The 20,300-nt window shown below is 38.9% G+C and overlaps 1 protein-coding gene across 5 annotated transcripts; it reads left to right on the top strand.

The window, feature by feature from the left end:
- The first annotated feature begins 3,745 nt into the window (after positions 1-3,745).
- On the top strand, positions 3,746-18,780 carry LOC121304734 (macrophage colony-stimulating factor 1-like). 5 transcript variants are annotated; one of them, XM_041236098.1, is made up of 10 exons: positions 3,750-4,014; positions 6,431-6,544; positions 11,412-11,474; positions 11,969-12,127; positions 13,570-13,756; positions 14,383-15,204; positions 15,887-16,077; positions 17,173-17,213; positions 17,433-17,491; positions 18,572-18,780. In XM_041236098.1, exons 1-10 carry the CDS (start codon positions 3,973-3,975, stop codon positions 18,586-18,588), a joined length of 1,695 nt encoding a protein of 564 aa, XP_041092032.1. In that variant the 5' UTR covers positions 3,750-3,972; the 3' UTR covers positions 18,589-18,780. The 5 variants fall into 5 exon arrangements, with proteins under 5 accessions (XP_041092034.1, XP_041092032.1, XP_041092033.1 ...); XM_041236099.1 differs by having other exon boundaries at positions 11,969-12,139; positions 14,383-14,784; XM_041236097.1 differs by having other exon boundaries at positions 11,969-12,139; positions 18,575-18,780.
- Positions 18,781-20,300: the final 1,520 nt, after the last annotated feature.

Below are 20,300 nucleotides of genomic sequence, written 5' to 3'. Positions count from 1 at the left end.
ACTGTGAGCTTCCAAGTTCCCCTGCTAGGGATGTGTTAATCTAGTAAATATTCAAGCTGGTGGTAAATAAGCCTTCTCCCCTTCGTCGACTTGAGTAACTCCTTTGAGATCATGAATGAATCATATTACACTGAAGCAGAAACAAATTTTCATCAGCACTGTTTTATAAAATAAAAAATCAACCATCACAGCACCTAAACAATACTTAATAGAAAAAGTAACACCAAACTTTGAGCTGGAGCTAAAATCTTTTTTAAAAAGTTTAAATGGAATTAGAAGTTTAGCAGCTCAGCTTTTTAGTTATTCTATGTCTTAATGAATTCTAACTGTATATCGTACGAAAACCAACTTATTCTCCAGGATCTGTTTGGATTTCCCCCAATCACTGAAAAAACCACAAAACCAAGGGCAGACAAAAATAAATACATAAAGAAAGAAATGCAATGAAATTGCACTTTTAGTTATGGGGCAGTTAAACAAGTAATCAAAGGGTTATCGTGCTGTAGAGATAAGGAGACTATACTATACTTAGCGGTTACTGCTGTTCGCATTTTATCAATTATTTAGCCCATATAAAGTGCCTACATTATAACACTTTGTTATATATATAAAAAGAAAACTAAACGGTAAACAGCAGCAGCAGAGACCTGCAGCAAGGACAGTACAACTTGGTACAAGCCCAGTGTTCGATGACGCTGCAGTTCTAGAGTGTTTGTGAGACCCTGCTGTGGACGGAAACAGGAAGGATGTTGTGGGAAGCCACAATGAGAGGCACCAATCTCAACCTGGAAGCTTGTCAGCTCGTCTTTGTGACACATGGGGTGTCAGCCATTCCCAGGATGACCACAGCATGCCAGTGGTTTCCTCGTTACCCCTTGTCACAGTAAGAGTGATAAGCTTTACCTTGCCCACAGCCCTCTCCCCCACAGAGCCCACACATTCTCTGTACAATTGTCTGCTTGGAAAGCAGAGGCACTGAGGTAGATGCACCACTGTTTATGGATAAAACCATATTTATTGTGGTAAATTTCCAATTTATAATATTTGATAAATGTTTTGGTTTTTTTTTTGGTTTCAAAAGTTTACCACAGTTAGCTTGTGCAATAATGTTTTTCCATGGTTGTATTATATATCTACCATAGCTTACCACTGTTTACCATGTTTAAAAATAAAAATGAAATGTTTTACCATACCTCTCAGGGCTTTACAACTAGTAGCTGTGCTTTACCATGCTTTCCCTATGTTTTGTTCCACTTTGCTACCCTTTTACTAGTGGAAACCTCTTTTAGGGTATTTTACCTTGCATTCTCCATAGCCTACAGGACTTTGCAATGCTTTGCTGCTTTCCATGGTGGCAATACATTTGCACATGTTCAGATCCCATTAAACTACAAAGATATGGGTTTATAATTGTTGACCACTATTACTGTTCTCATAACTTAAAGCATTCTTATTATGCATGAGAACATGTGTGCAAACCTCATATATAGAATACTTATCCAAAACATATGTATAATAATCAGAAAACCGGATGAGGAGAAGAGACTGGTTATTTTAGCATGGCTGTCCATAAACCACATTGGCAGCAGTATGCCTAACAGACTGTGTACTAATTGACATACAATAGTGGATCTTTTCACTATGATCACTATCTGTTTTTTTATATTTCAAGCTCAGACTATGTTGTCCCCTTCAGATTGTCCAAGGTTTGATAAGGCCTCTTTAACAGACACCTAACCAGTTTCTTTAATATCAGGCTGTATTTACAATTAATTAAAGTTGTTTGCCAATTGTCTCAAAGATGTTGATATTGCCATATTATTTTGCTTTAGACTGATTGTAATAATTGGAGAGAGTAAGGATGTTAAAAACAGCTGCATGAAATGTGACAGGCACCATGCCCTTCTCCAGAAAGTGACACTTGATCTTATCAAGGTCCTGCACTGGAATGGACTGAAATAGCAGCCAGTGGGCATCACAAGCACTGCAACATTGTAGATACAATGTTACTTCATTGAGCTCCGGCAGGCAATTCCAGTGTTTCAGGAATCAGCACGCATTCCCTGAGGGAACTCCGAAAGCTTCACCAGGACTTCAATACTTAGGGTCATAAAAAGCCCTGTGAAAAATTATACAAGACCTGCAAGAAAGCTGTTATGCAAACGACACAGTAGGTAAGAAACATGCATATAGAAGTGCTTATCAAGGTTAATCAGGGTATCTTATCTCGCTGCGACTTGACACATTCAGATGCTGCAGATTGTGATGTTTAAAGCATGTTTTTATTTATTTATTTTTTTTGGTTGTTTCTTTGATGCAATGTTAGCTTTACAGCAGCTTTCTGAAACATAGCAAGATTGACAACAAACAGTGTTTTCTGGCTCAGGCACTTTCCATTCTGTCTCCAGGCTGCTGTTTTAATAGAGTCAGTTAAAAGGTAACCATAACGCATCCTACAGAATAACTGATTCGTCTTGCTACACATTAAAATCTTTCTAACTTTAAAAAGAGGTTGAAAGAGGCAGAAACAAAAAATGTGTTCATATTTGAAACACAGAATACTTTCTAGGATTCCTTCCCTGAGAGAGTTGGTCTGTCCTGTTTGTTGTTCAGCTGTCTACTGAGGTACAGCTTGACTGCTCATTTTCAGTGAGTATCTATCAGACTGCAGCTACAGATAAAAGAAACTCTTCAGGCCAATACCATTTGTTTAGGTTAGGGAATTAAATGCACTGGTTGATTTTTCATACCTAGACACTTTATTAAGTGATCTTTTCACAGTGCCGGTAGAGTTTTGCCTGGTACAGTGTGCTGTCTAACTTTACGGACAACCTTCTCTGCAATTTCCTTCATTTTATTTGTGATTCTTCGCACCTGTTTTGAGTGGTGAGTTTCTGCTAATTCCATGATTGAATTTGAATTGGCCCGTTCAATATACAACTATATACTTAGATAGATCTTCCTCCAGTTGTACGTGCAGGCATGTATAATACATCAGCACCAAAAGTCAGTTGATAAAAACGTTTCCAAACTTTTAGAAGATTGAACCTCATCGCTCACCCAAGAACCATAATGCTGAGGCCACAAATTATGTCTATATAAATTCTTGCTTTTTACAGTCAGGTACAAATCTGAGTTTAGCCCTGAAGCTATCGGAGCTGTACCTGCTCTGTTGACTGTATGGCAGGGGATCAGCTTTCAAGTAAGACCATTACGTGGTGTGCCTTCCCAGTCAGAGAGACAGGGGGCTGCATTCTCTAGTGCTGCTAGCTTTAATAGGGACTGCCTACATCCCTGTGCTGTATTGTCCTTGTTGTCAGACAGACAGACAGACAGACAAGACACAGGCACAGGCACAGACACAGGCACAGATACAGACACAGACACAGGTACAGACAGAGGGACAGACACAGACACAGACAGACACAGATACAGACATCAGACCCCCAGACACAGACAGACACAGACACAGACAGGCAGACAGACAGGTGGATGTTAGGTTTCAGAAGTGCAATAAAACGTTGCATAGGTACTAAATATATTTTTTTAAAGCTACACATAATTAAATCAATTAAGAAAAACAAAACAATTGCAAAAAAAAAAAAAAAAAAAAAAAAAAAAAAAACCAAACAAAAGTTTAGTTGCTAAATCCTGGTAGCCGAAATCACAAAACTTGAAGCTGAGCCAGAAAAGTAATTTCCTGTAAACCACATGAGTGAAGAAGGAGGTCTTATAAAGCTCAGGCTCACGTTGGCAGTACAGAGCACAGCAAGGCATCTGGCACAGTCAGAAAGTGAAAAGAGAGACAGGTCAGAGCACAGATACCCTCTTGTCAGCTCTGTACTGGGACAATAACAAGTACAGCAAACAACAACAACAACAAGAGGGGGGGTGAAATATAGGATAAAAGAAACCTGCTCCAATGCATCAAACTGTGGACTTTGCTATTCTCTATCTGCATCGGCAAGCCAGATGAACAAACTGAAAGCAGCTCACGCTTTGTGCAAAGCCAAGGTAAGCACGCAGCTCACTTATCTGGAACTATCTTAGTATCATATCTATAGTTGTAACTTTCTGTTATGTGGAATGTAATAAACTAGAACCAGAATGCCGAGTTTTCCCCCCTTCAATTTACAACGCCATTTCCACATTTGTTTTGTTTGAGTCATTTAAAGTTCAATTGCAGTTTTCGTTTGCTTGTTCACCTACAAAAAAGTAAACCTCGTTTTATATTACTTTATGAAAACGTGTCTATGATCACGGGTTACTGTGAAGAAACCGCAATGGCAAGGAATTAAAAAAAAAAAAAAAAAAAAAAAAAAAAAAAAACTTGGTGTACTATTTATTTGGGGAATAAACAAAACAACGTTATTTTGCATGATTTGTTTTACAGTTAATTCAATGGGTAAAGTAACTCCTACACAACGCGTTCTTTACTCCGCCACGTGCTGCTGTGCACCCTCTGCCTGCGTTCTGAGCAAAATATAAACACTTACTTTTTGAAAACATACAAATATCAGAATATTTAAAGTATGATTAAATATCCGAGCATGAAAATCCTGTGTACATCCCAGCACTACAAAATATATCCACTAGACTTCACTGATGAAAAACTAATGGCACTTTGTCGCACAAATGACACTCTTAGACCATTAGAGCCAGGGTCAGCTGTACGTATTAACGTTGTTTATATTGACATGGCAACAGTTTTACATAGATGTTATGTTTTATCTCAGAACTGTATTATCTAGCTCAGCTGTTCCCAGACTTTGCATTGTCACGAACCCCCTTCCAGACCTGTCAACTGTCTGCGTGCCCCTAGCATACAGATTTATACCTGTATATTGTTGAAATGCAATGTTAAAGATTAAGTAGGGTTCTGAAAAATATAGCGTTGCAAAGCCCCACGTGTTGCTTCAACTGTAGGGAGAGTTTTTGACCTTAATTCTAGTTTAGACACTAAATGGGTACTTTCTCACATATGAAAGAAAAGATGCATGTTAACTATAAAAATAAATAAATAAATAAACCTTGCCTCGAAGCATGCCCTTTGCTGGAACACATTTACAAGTGACACAGGTAATGTAATCCTGGAAAGACTGAAACGAGTTTGCGGGAGGCTGGGCAAAGCTTTGTCTTTTGTAATTGTGACAGGCTGCTGATATTACAACGACTCACACAGTCTGCAGTATGGTACAGCGCAGAAGATACAGAACTATTTACTTGCAGTGGAAATGGACGAGTTGAACTAAAAGCAATGGATTACCACATAGGGCTATTTGTATGGAAAAGTATAACGGCTGCATATACTGTAGGATTAAGTGTGGAATGCATGGCTATCTGTCAGTCATCATTGATGCCTTCATTGTCTTTGAACAATATTTTGTTTTTACTGTGAGGGAAGTGAATCCCTTTCTGTACTGTAAATCGTTTTGCACAAAGGAAATGCAGCTTTCCTAAAGTGAAGTACCTTAGCAACGAACCTTAGGAACGAAGTGAAGTACCTTACCCACGAACAATACATCCGGCTGTGTGGTACATTTTGTGACTTGTATTTACTGAGCACCAGTACACTGTAAGATAAGAATGTATCAAACAAAGAAACGCTTTAAAAGTATTTTGCAATATATAGACTAGATCATTACAGGAGCTCACTACTGTTGGTAGCATTCTAAACTAAGACATGTGGTTACCCACAGTTTACTTAGCAACGTTTCCAACCCATTAACATCATTAACAGAATCATTCAGCCCTGTAAAACAATTAAGTCCCTTATGGGAGCAGTCATTTGAAATGCAAGAAACCAGCAGCAGCTATCTCCTCCAAGATGGGTTTGCATAGTTGTCAGAATTGCTCCCCGTTCCTCCTCAACTTCAGTGTTGATTATGGGACATAGCAACAAGCACAGCAAACTGTTTTTGATTTCCTAATGCTGTGCGTATTGAATGACACGCTACAGTACCCACGACAATGCGATTAACGAAGGGAGAATGGTTGTGGGTGTGCAACCAGCCCAAACAGGATATAATCCAGTTGATATGCTGCAGTGCCAGCCTACATGTGGCTACATGCATTTTGCATGTTGTCTTGATGTTAGTGGGATTCTGTTTGCACAGACGATTTCACCTTCTTACGATATGTAATCGGGTGAAATATGGTTGATTGCATAGTGCTTGAGGGCATGTTCTGCTGTTGCATGTCACTTTCATCCCTAATAATAACTGAGGTATAAACTGTAACTTTAGAATGCTCAGTCTGAAAGGTAAAACTGTAGGTGGTACACTAAAGAAGGCACGTGCCAAAATATGTGTCCATCTGACTTTGTTTCTTATAGTTTTACCTTAGAAATCATAACTTTCATAACTAAAATGAAGAAAGATTTGTTGAAACGTTGGTCCCTCATCCTGCTCTTTTATTTGTTTGGTTTCAGGCTAGGCAGCTGTGCTTTTTGGTCCTCCTATGTTTCCACCTGGCCTCTGGGGATGTCCCTGGTCCATGCAAACACTCTGTGACGAATGACCATATCCAAATCGTCAACACTCTGGTAAGGCAATCAGCTAGCGATCCTGAGGCAAGCTTCACAAAGCAGTTCTAGGTAGCAGTCTGCTAAATCCAATTCACTTTCATAGGAACAGGATAACACATTTATCCTGGCTGAGAGAAATTCTACTAAACTTTATCTTTCTAGCTTAGAATTTAAACAAATAAAAATAAGATAGTTTGCTAGTTATCAGCCTGCTAATTGCTAGCAGTGCTTTGTAAAACAGGCCCCAGAATCAATCACTCAATACTGAAGAAACACAGTCATCCATAGTACAACATGGTGAGCTGCAGGTTATGCATGCAGTGACTGACCTTTATCAGACTGTAGATTCACCAAGCATTGTCAAGAGACAGGGTGTAAAGAATAAGTGCATTTATATCACATTTACATTTTTTAGCAATTTCTTAATCTTCCATCTTCATGAGGTACTGGAGCTCCTCGCACAATTCCTGAATCTTGGATGATTTGTATTGCTGCATCTTCAAAGATGGCCATGCTTTTCATAGTAAGACAACATTTTACCCATGACATCCTCCTCTGAAGCTGCCCGTGTTGGCAGAACAGCTGATCCAGTGACCCGCCATCCCCACCAACAAGACAGAGCCAGAGAAGTGGGTAGCAGACGCAGCTGATGTAACCCTGTCGTATTTGCTCTCTTGCCCTCTGAAGGCCATTCCGTTTTATTAGTTTCCTTATTTATTCTTTACTCCTCAATAAGTTCCTGTCGTTCTTGACTGGTATGGGTCCTGTAGGCCAAGGGTTTACACCAGCGATGTGCATCATTACCGGGCGGGTCTCCTGCTTGAAAAACAACCTGAGTTTTCTTAGACCAGGGAAGGAGTGTGAAGAGAACATGCCAGGTCATGTTACAGTCCACAGGCTGCCCTAACAATCATATTAGTGCTGTCTTGGCATATACTGCTGTTCTTTTATTTGGATTTCAATAAAAGAGCATGCAGGCTTTAAACAGTTCATAATTCTTAGTCAAAAAACACTCTCCTGCGTTTCACAGAGGCATGGTGCAGGTCCCGCATGGCAATCAGTTGTCATAATTATGACTTTCTGACTTCTCAAAAGGCATTTCTGAGACTTGTTCTTTGGTGAATTGCTGTCCTGAAGGGCCAGCTTTTGTTTTTACGGTTTGTTTCTGAGCCATGTTCTCACAACAGCCAGCAAATTATCTGTGTTCTTTGCGCACTTCGGCATCTATGATGTCACAACTAGACTGGATGAGCAGATTGAAGATCTGTAGATCTCGATGTTCCTACGATGAGCTATCGAACCAAATAGAATTCCATGAATAGGGCGGACTGTAACGGGAATATTCAAGCACTAAAACGAAAATTAATTATAAAATTAGACGTATGTTTTGACAAAAAGTCAGTTGATCTAAATGTGTCCTTTATATCACTAAACAGGACACTCTGTGGCATGCTTTTCATTACTGCTATTTCAAAAGTTTTCATTGCTTATTTGAAATATCAGTAGTTTATCAAGTGTGGGTAACCCAGTTTATGGAGGGGCATTATGATTCCATTTGTTTTTCTTCATCTTACTATTTGACTCAAGTTGCTTCTTGTTTGTTTGTTAAATTCAAAGGTAAGAAATTTAGAGATATGGCTTACATTCTTGTAAGCCAATAAATATTGAATCCTGTTCAGGTCATGCAGGATGCAGGAGTTGAGTTTTAATAACCCTTGCTATCAGTCAGCCCAACTGAGACTTAGCATCTCATCTGCAGCGAAAGTGCAGGGAAAGGGAAGTGTGATTCTGTGTCCAAAATGAAATTTATGCGCTTTCAATTTTTACTAATCTCGAAAGAGATTCCAAAAACGACTCCCGCATTAAACTGTGCGTGTCTCTTGCCAGTTGCTCACTCCGGTCCATATCGCCCACTTACGGATCTGAAGGACTGAAGATTAACAGTTCCCCAGTCGAGCAAATCCTTTTTCTTTTCACCTGCTCAACCTAAGCAACACATGTTACCAAGCCACTAAGCCCTGGAGGTGAGAACTCAGTGTGGGGACTTTTCACCTACACTCCTGACCAGTTGGTTTTTCTTCCTAACCCGCTATTCACAGCTATGCTCAGTAGAACAGCTCAGGATCACCTAACAAGGGTAAGCGGATGTGAAATCTGAGTGATCCAGGCACATTAACAGACCATGCTGGAAACTTTCCAATGCTACGTACTGAAAAAAACATGACAAATGTAAATGAAGCCTAAGAGACTGGTCTATGAGTCTTCATTCACTTGAGTCTGCAATCGCCTTCTGATGTTTTAAATACCACACAAAAAGATGAAATAACAGAGGCTATTATACACTCAACAAGCTGGATACTGCAAGTTTTATGAGACAATCTGCTGTATTACAGCAATATAGTTTTATTGCAGTGACTGCTTCCCTATTATTAGCCTTCAAGAGAACGCAGCCAGTTTCCTGTGCTAGGTTTGTATGAATGGTGTTACAAGTAGACAATGAGGGGTCAGTAAAACCGTTTTGATGGTAAACTTACTTGATCTCCGAAAATGAATAACTTTTGTCCTGCTGCTAGACTTGCTCTCCTCAGATACTATTCATCACTGACTCGCACACCCATCATCACACTGACATTCACAGGCTCACCGACCCTGTCTGTGTTAGGCTCTGAAGTACAGCAGGAATGCTGATCATTCTGGTGGGAGTTTAAGCCATTCTGAATGTTCCTGACTGATTTGTGTGTGCTTAAAGGTGCAATAACTGAGGCTTCTACTCTCTGGTGAAGGCATTAGTTGTGTGCGTTTATAGACAGTCATTTAATTCAATAATGTCATTCAATCACGTGCTGGTGCTTGATGTTATCTGGTTTTGTTTATTCCACCCAATTGTCTGTCATGGATCAAAAGCTTTTTCCATGACCAGCAAAAACGATGGATGCTGTTTGTTTGATGTACTGCATTCTTGATTTAGAAACGTTCAGATTGCAGAACTTTAAATCTGTTGTGCAAATGTTCTATATTGTATTATTCGACTATCATTTTTTGTCTCCAAATGAGAGCCATATGAAACGCATTATCTTGTTGTCTATAAATCTGATCATGGAAATTAAAACACGATTCTAGATGAAAAGGGAACATGCTGCGATGTTTCAAAGTAGCAACAGGAAATCTTTTTTTTTTCTTTTAAAAAATCATGTTTTGCCCGAGCTGTAACAGGATATATCATCGTAATCTATTAAAAATAGAAAGAAGTAAAGCGAGAGGTCATTTAAAAGAGTCTGAAGTCAATCTAGTTGGTAACATTTCAGCTGGCATGTCTTCCTTTAACACACAATGGGATAGACTGCACAAAAGCCTTGACAAATAGGGTGTAGTGGATATGATTTTCCACTTTCAAATATTAAGCTGTGTTTCTGTCCGTTTACCAGACACTATTACCATACATTCACATCATGTACTTTCTCACGCTATTTCTGTAAAGAAGGCAATTGCAAATTTTTATAGGGCAATAGGATGTTTGGACTTGAAGCAAGTCAAATGTTGAGGGCAGTGAACTCTCTCTGTGTGTAGAAGCATCTTTTAGAATGACGAATAAGTAAATCAACAAACACACACCAAAAGACGGGACAGCTGGTGGTGCCAGAAAAAAAAAAAAAAAGATATGGAAGAAAAGGTGCTGTGGTTCCCAGAGTGGGTTTTGGGTTTGAACTGCACTTGTGCTGTAAATTGTGTGAGCACAGTACTTAAAAGGGAACAGGTTTGTTAACTACTGCGTCCATTTAAAACATACAATTCTACAACAAACTACAATCCTTTCTTAGTGTCTTCTTTCAGTAATACTGGATATAGGGCCTGCCGTTAGGGTTTTATAGCTATGGGTGAGTACTTGGTAAGAATTTTGCTTAAGATGTAGACACATTTTGTTAAAAAATTCAAACACAAAGCACTTTTTTGGCATATTTTTTAGAATATTCTTAAATATGCATGAAGCACTCTTTTGCTAAATTCAAACTACCGGTAAGACATTTCTATGACATGTGATATGAAGTAGAATGTCATTTCAGAGCAAGATGTGTTTCAACAACACTACTGTAACGTCAATGATTGACTTAATTCAGTAAGTCATAACTTAACCACGCCAATGTTCCTTATCATTTTAATACAGTGCGTAAATGATCTACCCCATGATACTTATTATAATACAACAGTAATAGCCAGTGGGCAATATCTGCTAGATGGCTGTGGTAATAGTTCAGTAACCCGAGACACAGCTCTTTTGATCAGTTATCAGGCAGTACATGCACTCTGCATTCAGATGTTTTGTTTGATGCATAAAACAAAACTAATGCTACCGAGTTCAGGGTTTAAAGATTAATGCATGGGAAATTTCCATGAACTAATTGCATGAGTTGATGTAATTATGAACAAAAAGGAGTAATGTAGTAGAAACTGAATAAGGAAAATGGAAAGTTAATTAAATTGGAGAATGTGCTAAGTTTAGGGAGTTCATTCATTCATTATGCACCTGCAGGGTAAAGTTACAAATACACGTTAAGAAAAACAGAAAGGAAACAAAAGCAATGTGGGGAGGGGTTAGGGTTAGGGTTAGGGTTAGGGTTAGGGTAGCTAGCTGTACAGTGGTTGTGAGAAGTGTAAAATGGTTATGTCAGCTCAAATCTTACAATAGGTTATTCATTAACAGATTAAGCGTTTCTATATCTGAAGCTTCTGCTGTTCGACATCTGTGTTATAATGATGCATTAATACCCTGTCTGCTTACCAGCACTACAAATAGGTCTGCTCTACTGCAGTCTTTGGCATTCGTTGACTGGGATCGACTGACCAATTAAACACACTTTTTTTCTTTTTTCCCCTTTTAACTTTATAGATTGTAAACCAACTTGAAAATGGCTGTTCAATCGAGTATAAGTTTATAGATCAAGGATCTTTGGTATGTGTGTTTCATTTATGCACAATTCTGCACTTCCATATATGCACAGTATAATGCTCCACACATGCATGGTACTTATTTAAAACGACTTATCTAGTCTTCTATTTAAATATAACATTTTATATTACATCATATTTTGCCATCACTGTGCATTTAAATAATATATTGAAAACCAGTGAAACTGTAGCATAATATACAAAGAACAACTATATTAGTTATTGAACAGTACAAGAAATAAGACATATCTGACATGTATATACTAGTATTGTTTGACTTTCCATTTAGCAATTCCATAATACAGTACATGCATTCTAACATTTGACTAATTCCATCTCTTTATATAAGCTGTGCAGTACTAACAAGAAGCATTAAAAAGGAATTCAGACAGGCTTTCCGGCACATGTCTTTTCATGTTATCACTGGCCTTCCTTTCAATACGTTTGCCTAGTTAGGTTGATCTTTTTTTTAATATGTTTGTTTCCGACCTGCTTCAGAGCAAAACCTGCTACGTCAAAGCTGCCTTCCCCAAAGTCCTGGACGTTCTGACCAAACACTTCAATTATCACAAGAGTTCGGTCAATTTTAAATATGTGGACGAGTTAAAAACACTGGTGAAAAATATCTACAGGACTAAATGCATTCTCGAAGTCAATGTGAGTATGGAGGTATGTACAGTGTGTTTGCTTTTCATGCTTGAATATCACTTTGTATTTTTTGCACTTCAAATAGGAATTGCGTTTTCAACAACGTTTTCTCATGTCTGTAATTGAATCTGTTTTATTGAATAAGGAGCTGACCCACTTTGCAGTCAAACGCATATGCTTTTAACTTCTTGGTATTGAACTCCGTTTTTTTTTATCTGAGCTTTGAATTCAATAAAGAAGATGAAACGATAGACGTGAACGCAACTAATTATTCAGTTGATGCCCATGCATACTAATGACTTCAGGAAAAGTTCCAAAGCATGTGTAAAAGATCCAAAGCATGTGTAAAAGATCCAAAGCATGTGTAAAAGATCCAAAGCATGTGTAAAAGATCCAAAGCATGTGTAAAAGATCCAAAGCATGTGTAAAAGATCCAAAGCATGTGTAAAAGATCCAAAGCATGTGTAAAAGATCCAAAGCATGTGTAAAAGATCCAAAGCATGTGTAAAAGATCCAAAGCATGTGTAAAAGATCCAAAGTATGTGTAAAAGATCCAAAGCATGTGTAAAAGATCCAAAGCATGTGTAAAAGATCCAAAGCCTGAGTCTTTCAGTAAAAACAAATGCAAAATTAGACTTGAAAATAACGGTGAGTATTAACTGGTCACACTAAGTGTCTCTAACTACAGTGTATTTACATCGTAGTTACTTAGTAACCTGTACAGTGTTATTATGAATAGTTACAGTGTACTTAATGTGAACATCTTTTGCATGATATGTGTAAGTACACAATTGTAGCAGAAAAGGTTTGGGTTAGTTTTAGAGTTAGGGTTAGGGTTAGAGTTATAACATTCAAAAAAGATGTACCTTGTAATTATTCATAATAACATTGTAATAGTATAAGAACACATGTCTTTACTAAGTAACTACGATGTAAATACACAGTAATTAGAGACAATGTAAAGTGTTACCTATTAACTGAATACTCCGCTCCAAACTCCCTTGTCCTTAGCCTTAAACTTTAGTTTTTCATCTGGGTATTTTTTTTTTTTTTATGTGAATTGCATGTAGGAAATTCATGCAAGCCCAGGTCATCATGAAATGCAGCACCATTGTCTGAAATGATAAATATCACAGATCCTTTCTGCCATTCAGATGAAGAGTAATGGAATTATCAGTGGATGTTCATTGTGCCCACACTCTAGAGTGCAATACTTTGGGCACAGTAATACACATTTACATATCTGACTGCTGGGATTATAGCATTATTTGCAAAGAAGTCTGTACAGTGGAAATGGGGGCACTGTTTGTTCTATTTCAGAAACACATTGTCTGCCCATTGCATTCGGTGTTTAAGGCTTCCCCTGTAAAACATGGCTATGGTTAGTTTGTGTTAGTTGGTCAGTTAGTCAGTTTGTATTCATGTTGTATTTTTATTGTGCAATCTTAAAGGACGACCCAGAGAAGTTTGTGAAGGCCTATGCAGGCTCTCCTGCAGCTGTGTTAGGTCACATTCGGAAAGTCATGTCTTTCTACATGGAGCTGCTGACAGAAAACAGCAGGCCAATAAACTGGAGTTGTGCTGACCAGTATGCACAGGATGTCGCAGAACTAACAACCGAGGGAACCCTGCCCACAGGTAAGCTGCCACATCAAGAACACGGTTTTAATTTTTATTTTTGATACACTTCCTTGTTGAGCCTTTGCTAAACTTTGGTTTAAAAGCTTTCTGGCATTTCTTGGGAATATGTCCAAAACTGTAATTAAAATACCCTCCAGTCAGCTGTTATTCAGTTTGTTTATTTATTTTTTTGGCTTGTTAGTCTGAGAACTTAAAAGTTTTGATATAGTTGTCAGAAATTAGATTACGGCTCCCTTAATAAACTAAATTAAATTGAGTTATACAACATTATGGTCAGAAAACAAACAAACCTTTAAGTAAATCCTCAGAAATCTGTCAATAAAACACAAAGAAAACCAAAATGAAAACTCCACCACTACCAGCACTTTATCCCTCACGTAACACGCTTTTGATGTCCATTTGGCAGATGTGGAAAATAACATGTTGAAATTATCGTAGTTGCGTAATATCCCTGTTCATTCCTGGAATAATCCAAATCCTAAAATTACTGTGTCCTAGACTGGCCTTTAATTTCCTCCTCTCTCCTCTCCCCTTGTGTTCCAAATCATTTATCACCCAAAATTCAATCACCCAGTCAGAAACTATGGTAGATTACAACATTCCTTTGTTCAAATTTCCTGTAGGTACGACCGCATATCAGTGCTCTTGCCCAGCTGTAGGTGGCAGTGCTGCTAAGTCGGCTTCCACGACAGCCATCAACTTTTGGAAGAACCTTCCAAACCCCACCGTTGACATACCAAACACTCCCTACTCCACTGAGCTGCCACCACCCAAGACAGGCAGCCCCAGCGCTAGAGAAGGATGGGGTATCCCATCGGCAAACCCTGGCACGACAAGATCCTACAGACACAGGACGATTGATACAGACACTACTTCTGGGGCTTCGATAAATAATTTCCAAACCAGCAGCGAGAAGAATCCTACTTCTCCTTCCTTTACTAGTATACCTAATATATCTCCACAAGATGAAGATAATACTGGTTCACCTACATCTGAGTATACTCCTACAAGCTCTGAGGCCCAAGGTGATGTATCCCAAAGTTCTCCAGGTTCTCAAACAGCAAAACCTTTTAGCAAATCTTTAGTGCACAGTCAAACTACTGACCAGGCCCTGTCTGGTCAAGAACTTCTAACTGCCCCGTTGAAAAAACGCTTTACGCCTTCCACAAAAAGATCCATGGACCACCTGATCACCTTCATCCCTCCTTATGACAGCACTACTCCCACTGAAAGCTCAGCTATCTCTCCTAGAGCCAAGAGATCAGTAGATCCTAGAGTAGATGGATCTTTTGATAGTTCAGAAAGCGAGTTACATAGAGATTGGACTCCTGTTCCCATTGAGCCCCTTGGTTTCACAGATGATGCTGCAGATGAGTCTTCTTCATCTGTTCTGCTTCACAGAAAAACACATATCAGGATTCATGACAATGAAAATATCAACACAGGTAGTGTATCTTTTACTAGAGCAACACAATCCTTGCCACTTTTATGAAATGAATCGCACAGCTTCCAGTGTCTGCACTCCAAATATTAAATCTGAAACAAGACTAAAAGTTTGTCAAGTGGCATGCTCAGCACTCACGCAATGAATCGGGTAATGCATCCCAGTACTTCAGCCCTAACCACTATGCCTCACTGCCTCACAAACCCCAACCACTGCCTCCTGTTTCTAAGCTTGCTGTAAAAACAACTAACACACATAATGAGTCGGCATGGAACCAAAACCAAAAGTGTTTTCTTTTTGTGAATTAATATTATCTACAGAGCCTCCAAGACAGTACTGCCTCTGTGTTTGAACCCAGAACTAAGAGTTTCCAAAGAAGTTACTCTACATTAACACTATGCCAAGGTCGTGTCTTTCCATTGGGCTCTGAATCATACCTATAATAAAAGCAATAGATTTCAAAGACGACATCACTGGGGAGCGGGAGATCAGCCTCAGTGGAAGATCACCCCAGTGCAAAATCATTAGCCTGTACGTGCTTTTATTAAATCTGCATAGGAGGAAGAACTGTACTGGTGGCAGAACTGTCTAGGAGTCTCTCAGCCCTCAGATTTAACCATTTACTTTTACAATTACAAAGACCCTCTTGCAGGATATCCTTGACCTCTCAAGTCTTCCTGCAGGTTATGGATCCAAAATCCTGGGACACGGTGAAGGAGAGATCCAACCTTCAGATGGTCCGAGGGGAGGGAGGCAGTCCGAGAAGGAATCCCAGTATGAGACACAAAACCCTTACAAGCAGCTTTTCATATCTGCAGCTGTGTGCGGAGGTCTGCTGGGCATTTGCGCAATCTACTGCTTCATACAGAAAAAGGTAATATAGACAAAGACTCATGCACTTACTACTATAGTGTCTGAAGCATTTATATACAGCGTGAAAGCGGTTATCTTCTTTATTTGGATGATATAACCCCATCCCTAACCCTAAATCTAACCGTATTTCTTTTGAAAACTTTGTATTATGACCCATATCTTTGTCATGTTGTTCAATAGGGAGCTAACGTCATGCGTTGCCCCAGTTGCCTCCTGTTAACAGTTTACTAAAAAAATAAATAAATAAAAACAAGAAACTAATTAAAATGTACCCAAGGCTTCCAGAACAAACTGTTTAGGATTCCTTATTGTTTAAAAGTCTGACCTGGGCTATGGATTCCAGCAGTGTAATGAACAGCAAAAGTCCTAGCCATCATTAATACAAAATACCACACAGTGTAAAACTTTACCTCATTAGCTGTTAATCAGATAGACAGTTCCGTTTTACTAGGTTATAAAGTAAAGCTGTACAAAACCATTGAGACACATTGCCAGGTAATTCCTGGCCAGGCTTAACATTCTGCTTTTAAGTCTGTTTAGAATTATCAGTACAGCTACTGCTAAGGGCTGCAGCAGCTACAGTTCAGTTTGAACTGGTTGAACTTGTGATGCTATTTATTTAATACATTTTAATCTAACTAGTATATTCACTTACTTGTATCTTAACATTGATCCCCAATCACACCACAAAGCACTCCAAACAGCCCAGTCAAACAGGTTTTATACACGCTTCTATTTACACTTGCTGTATTACCAGCAATAATCACATGTTATTGTTATAGAAAAGTTTACTGGGTCAGGACCCAGTATGGATAATATCGATCTATCTATATATTGCATGAATTCTGAATCATAGATGTATTTACAAGACTGGCCGTTAAAAAGCTGGCTTACCAATATCCCAAATCATTCCCATATGGCAATTCAGTTTCCATCTGGAGCCATCTTTAAATGTGGACGTGGCATTTTCCACAGGATCTACGAAAGGTGCAACACCAAAAACCCAGTAACCTTTTCCGGTGTGGCCCGGTGATTTTTATAGGAAGGTTGGAATGTACAACATTGATTGGATTCATTTATTTGTGTTATTCTGCAGGAACTTCAGGCAAGGCTACACAAACAAGAACAAGATGAAAAGTAATATAGCATTTATTTTCTCACATATATACATCTGTGTGTGTGTGTGTGTGTGTGCGTGCGTGTGTGTGTGTGTGTGTGTGTGTGTGTGTGTGTGTTTGTGTGTGTGCGTGTGTGTGCGTGTGTGTGCGTGTGTGTGTGTGTGTGTTTTTCTGGTCGGTGGGGATAATGCTGTACAGCAATAACCCTAAGAATATATTCATTTTGTCCCAATTTCAGGTTAAAGCAACACAGCCATTGTCTCGAGATGGAGGAATCTACATTGTTAAAGAGACAGTGTAAGTTTGTTTGTAAATTATTATTATTTAATCAAAGAATAACTGTATCTATGTATGCATAAGGAATTAACCAGCGTGAAATACAATGCCAGAGCCTGAAACAGTGCTTGAGAACGCTATTCGTTTCTTTCGTTTCTTCATGGATTCCACTTTGTTTTAATCTGTGGTGAGATGCGCCTCATTGTGTTCTGTGTTGAAAGCTGGGTTTGGACCCTCTTCCTTCGGCTTTGCCAGGATGCGGTTTCTTTTATAACTTGTTGGTTTTGTTTCACTGACTTTGTATTTGTATTAGTCTGGTTTTTTTTTTTTTTTTTTTAAACATACCAACAAAGTGTACACAAACACAACAACTCTAGCAATGTCCTTCCAGTGATTCATATTCTAAAGTAACGAACGAGGACAAGTGTGAGAGAGAGGCTCGGAAACCAGATTACTTGGCACAGTTTAAAATAACAAGGGACGTTGTGGTAAAATACTGTCATCTTGTAATTGAAATAGCCAGAAAGGAGGTTAGTTGAAATAACAACAAAAAACGTACAATAAATAATGTAACAACTTATACCATATGATCCTCAAAGTTCCCTCTGTTTATGACCTCATAAGATTGAGGTGTGTGTGTGTGTGCTTGCGTGCGTGCGCGCGTGTTTGTGTGTGCGCGCGTACGTTAGCAGTTTGGCACCAGGAAAAGCCTCATTACAGCAAAAGAAAGGTTTCAAAAGTGTATTATAATTCAATGTTATTTGTAATAAGTTGACTGCATATTTCATAACATATTTATAGATTGAATATAACCTCTTATAGCAGATCCCTAAACTAAAGATGAACCCCTGTTGCCTATTTAACCAGACCCCATAAACAGTCGCTCTCTACACTGCCTGCAGCACATCAAGTCATGTTAACCTGTAGCAGGATAACTGGACCTGAATCAAACTGAAATTTCTTTGAAAAAAGAGTCAACAGCAAAACAACGGAGGACTTTTGAGTGAGAATACTGCTAAGCGAATGGATTTGACAGCTCCCTTTAAATCAGTTAAATAATGATTTCAGGGTTTACTTAAAAAAACATTTTTTTCTCTTCAGCAGGCTCAGCCCTATAGCCCCAGGATAAGTAGAATTGGCAAGATTCGCTCGACTGCACTCACAAGGCGAACTGAGAAAATCCCCAAGAAATCCCTGGACAGGAGCTGAGCCGTGACAGGAATACATTCAGAAGCGTGGACCTCGATGACTGGGGCAAAGACTATGAGGCTGGTATTGTTTGTAGCACATGGCTTAACGTGGATTTTCTATTTAAAAAAAAAATGTTAAGACAACATGAATACAAAGATGAGCCCCACTGAAGCAGCAAAACACTTGGACTAAATCTCTCTGACAGCACTCTCCTTTTCAGACAATACCACTGTACAGTCTCCTTTGAGGGATCAATGGACATGTACTACTGCCTTACATATAATACAATATCTGACCATCACTGTGGCTCTGAGCAGTGTGGACCTTACCACAGTGGAGGGCAAATCAGTCTTCCACTGTGCATCAAATTAAAGTATTTCAACCTCTAAGAAGAACACATTATCTGGGTTTCTCCATATTACGAGTTTGCCACACTTCTAAATAAACTACGCTGTATATCTCTGTCAATACAGGTGCCAGTACATGTGTGTTCATCCATTTAACCTGTAGAATAATCGACTGTTTCTGATACGACACTGTTTGAAGAATATCTGTTGGGTGTACCATGAGAGATGGTGTTTTTCCAGAGTAGAAGCAATGTTAGTTTTAATAATGACGTCCATATTTGTGCAGTAACTCGTATTAACTTGTGGATTAACAGTATAGGTTTGTAATGGTCACTCTGCACAACCGAAAGGCAGTTACAGTGTCCAGTTGGGAATGACAACAGTCATCAGTCATTCCATCTCTGCTGTGGACGAAGTTCCTGACTGGGGCCGAGCATATTGGGCATCCCCACTGAAAAAGCTGTGATCAAGGCATGCTTAGTCTGAGGCAACCCTTTACCGAACAACAGCATCTTCAAACTTAATCTCAGTGTATTTAGATAAAACGGGTGCATCCTTTCTGATGTTTTCAACAATCTCAGTTTTTCCCTCAACCTTCTACATTCAACATCATTATGTTGTTTACTGGACTCATTTCGGGGCTTCATCATTCGGTGAGATTATTCCTTTTTGGTTTGTTGGATTTTTCAACTTTCATTTGCTGCTTTGGTTTCCAATATTTTCTTGGTTTTGTTATGGTTTTCAATTATGGTTATGGTTTTCAATTACACTGCTACTACTGGACTTGTATGGGCCTACCTGTCGTTCTCCCACCAGTGGCACAGAGACTGTTTACTGTAATTGTTCCCAGAAGTCATTGCCTTTCATCTGTAATTATTTCATTTGCCTTTGTCTTTCTCTGTGTGTGTCTGTGTGTTGTATTTGTGAGTGGGGGTTTATTGGAGACCTTCCAAACACTACACTCCTTTCTATTTTGTGATACCGTTTGTCCTTCTGTTTGCACCTATATACTTACCTCTATCTTTACTTACCTGCTCTCTACAGCTATCTATTTTCTTTCTTATCATTTTTGGAATTACTGTTTTCTATATTTCTTCTCCTTTCTTTCTCTTATTTTGTTTTGTTCAGTTTTTTTCATTTGTTGATATTATCGCTCACAACAATAAACTGGTTGTTTGTGAAATTGACCCTTCTGACGTCCCTGCGTTTGCTGTCTGTCACTCCTGCTGACTTGGTTGATAATATTAAACAGGGCCAGTAATATCTCCTTAGGGAGGACAGTGCAACCGCCT

Source organism: Polyodon spathula, chromosome 39 (genome assembly GCF_017654505.1).
Source record: "Polyodon spathula isolate WHYD16114869_AA chromosome 39, ASM1765450v1, whole genome shotgun sequence".
NCBI classification, from domain to species: domain Eukaryota; kingdom Metazoa; phylum Chordata; class Actinopteri; order Acipenseriformes; family Polyodontidae; genus Polyodon; species Polyodon spathula.
This window is presented reverse-complemented; position numbering and strand designations above follow the sequence as displayed.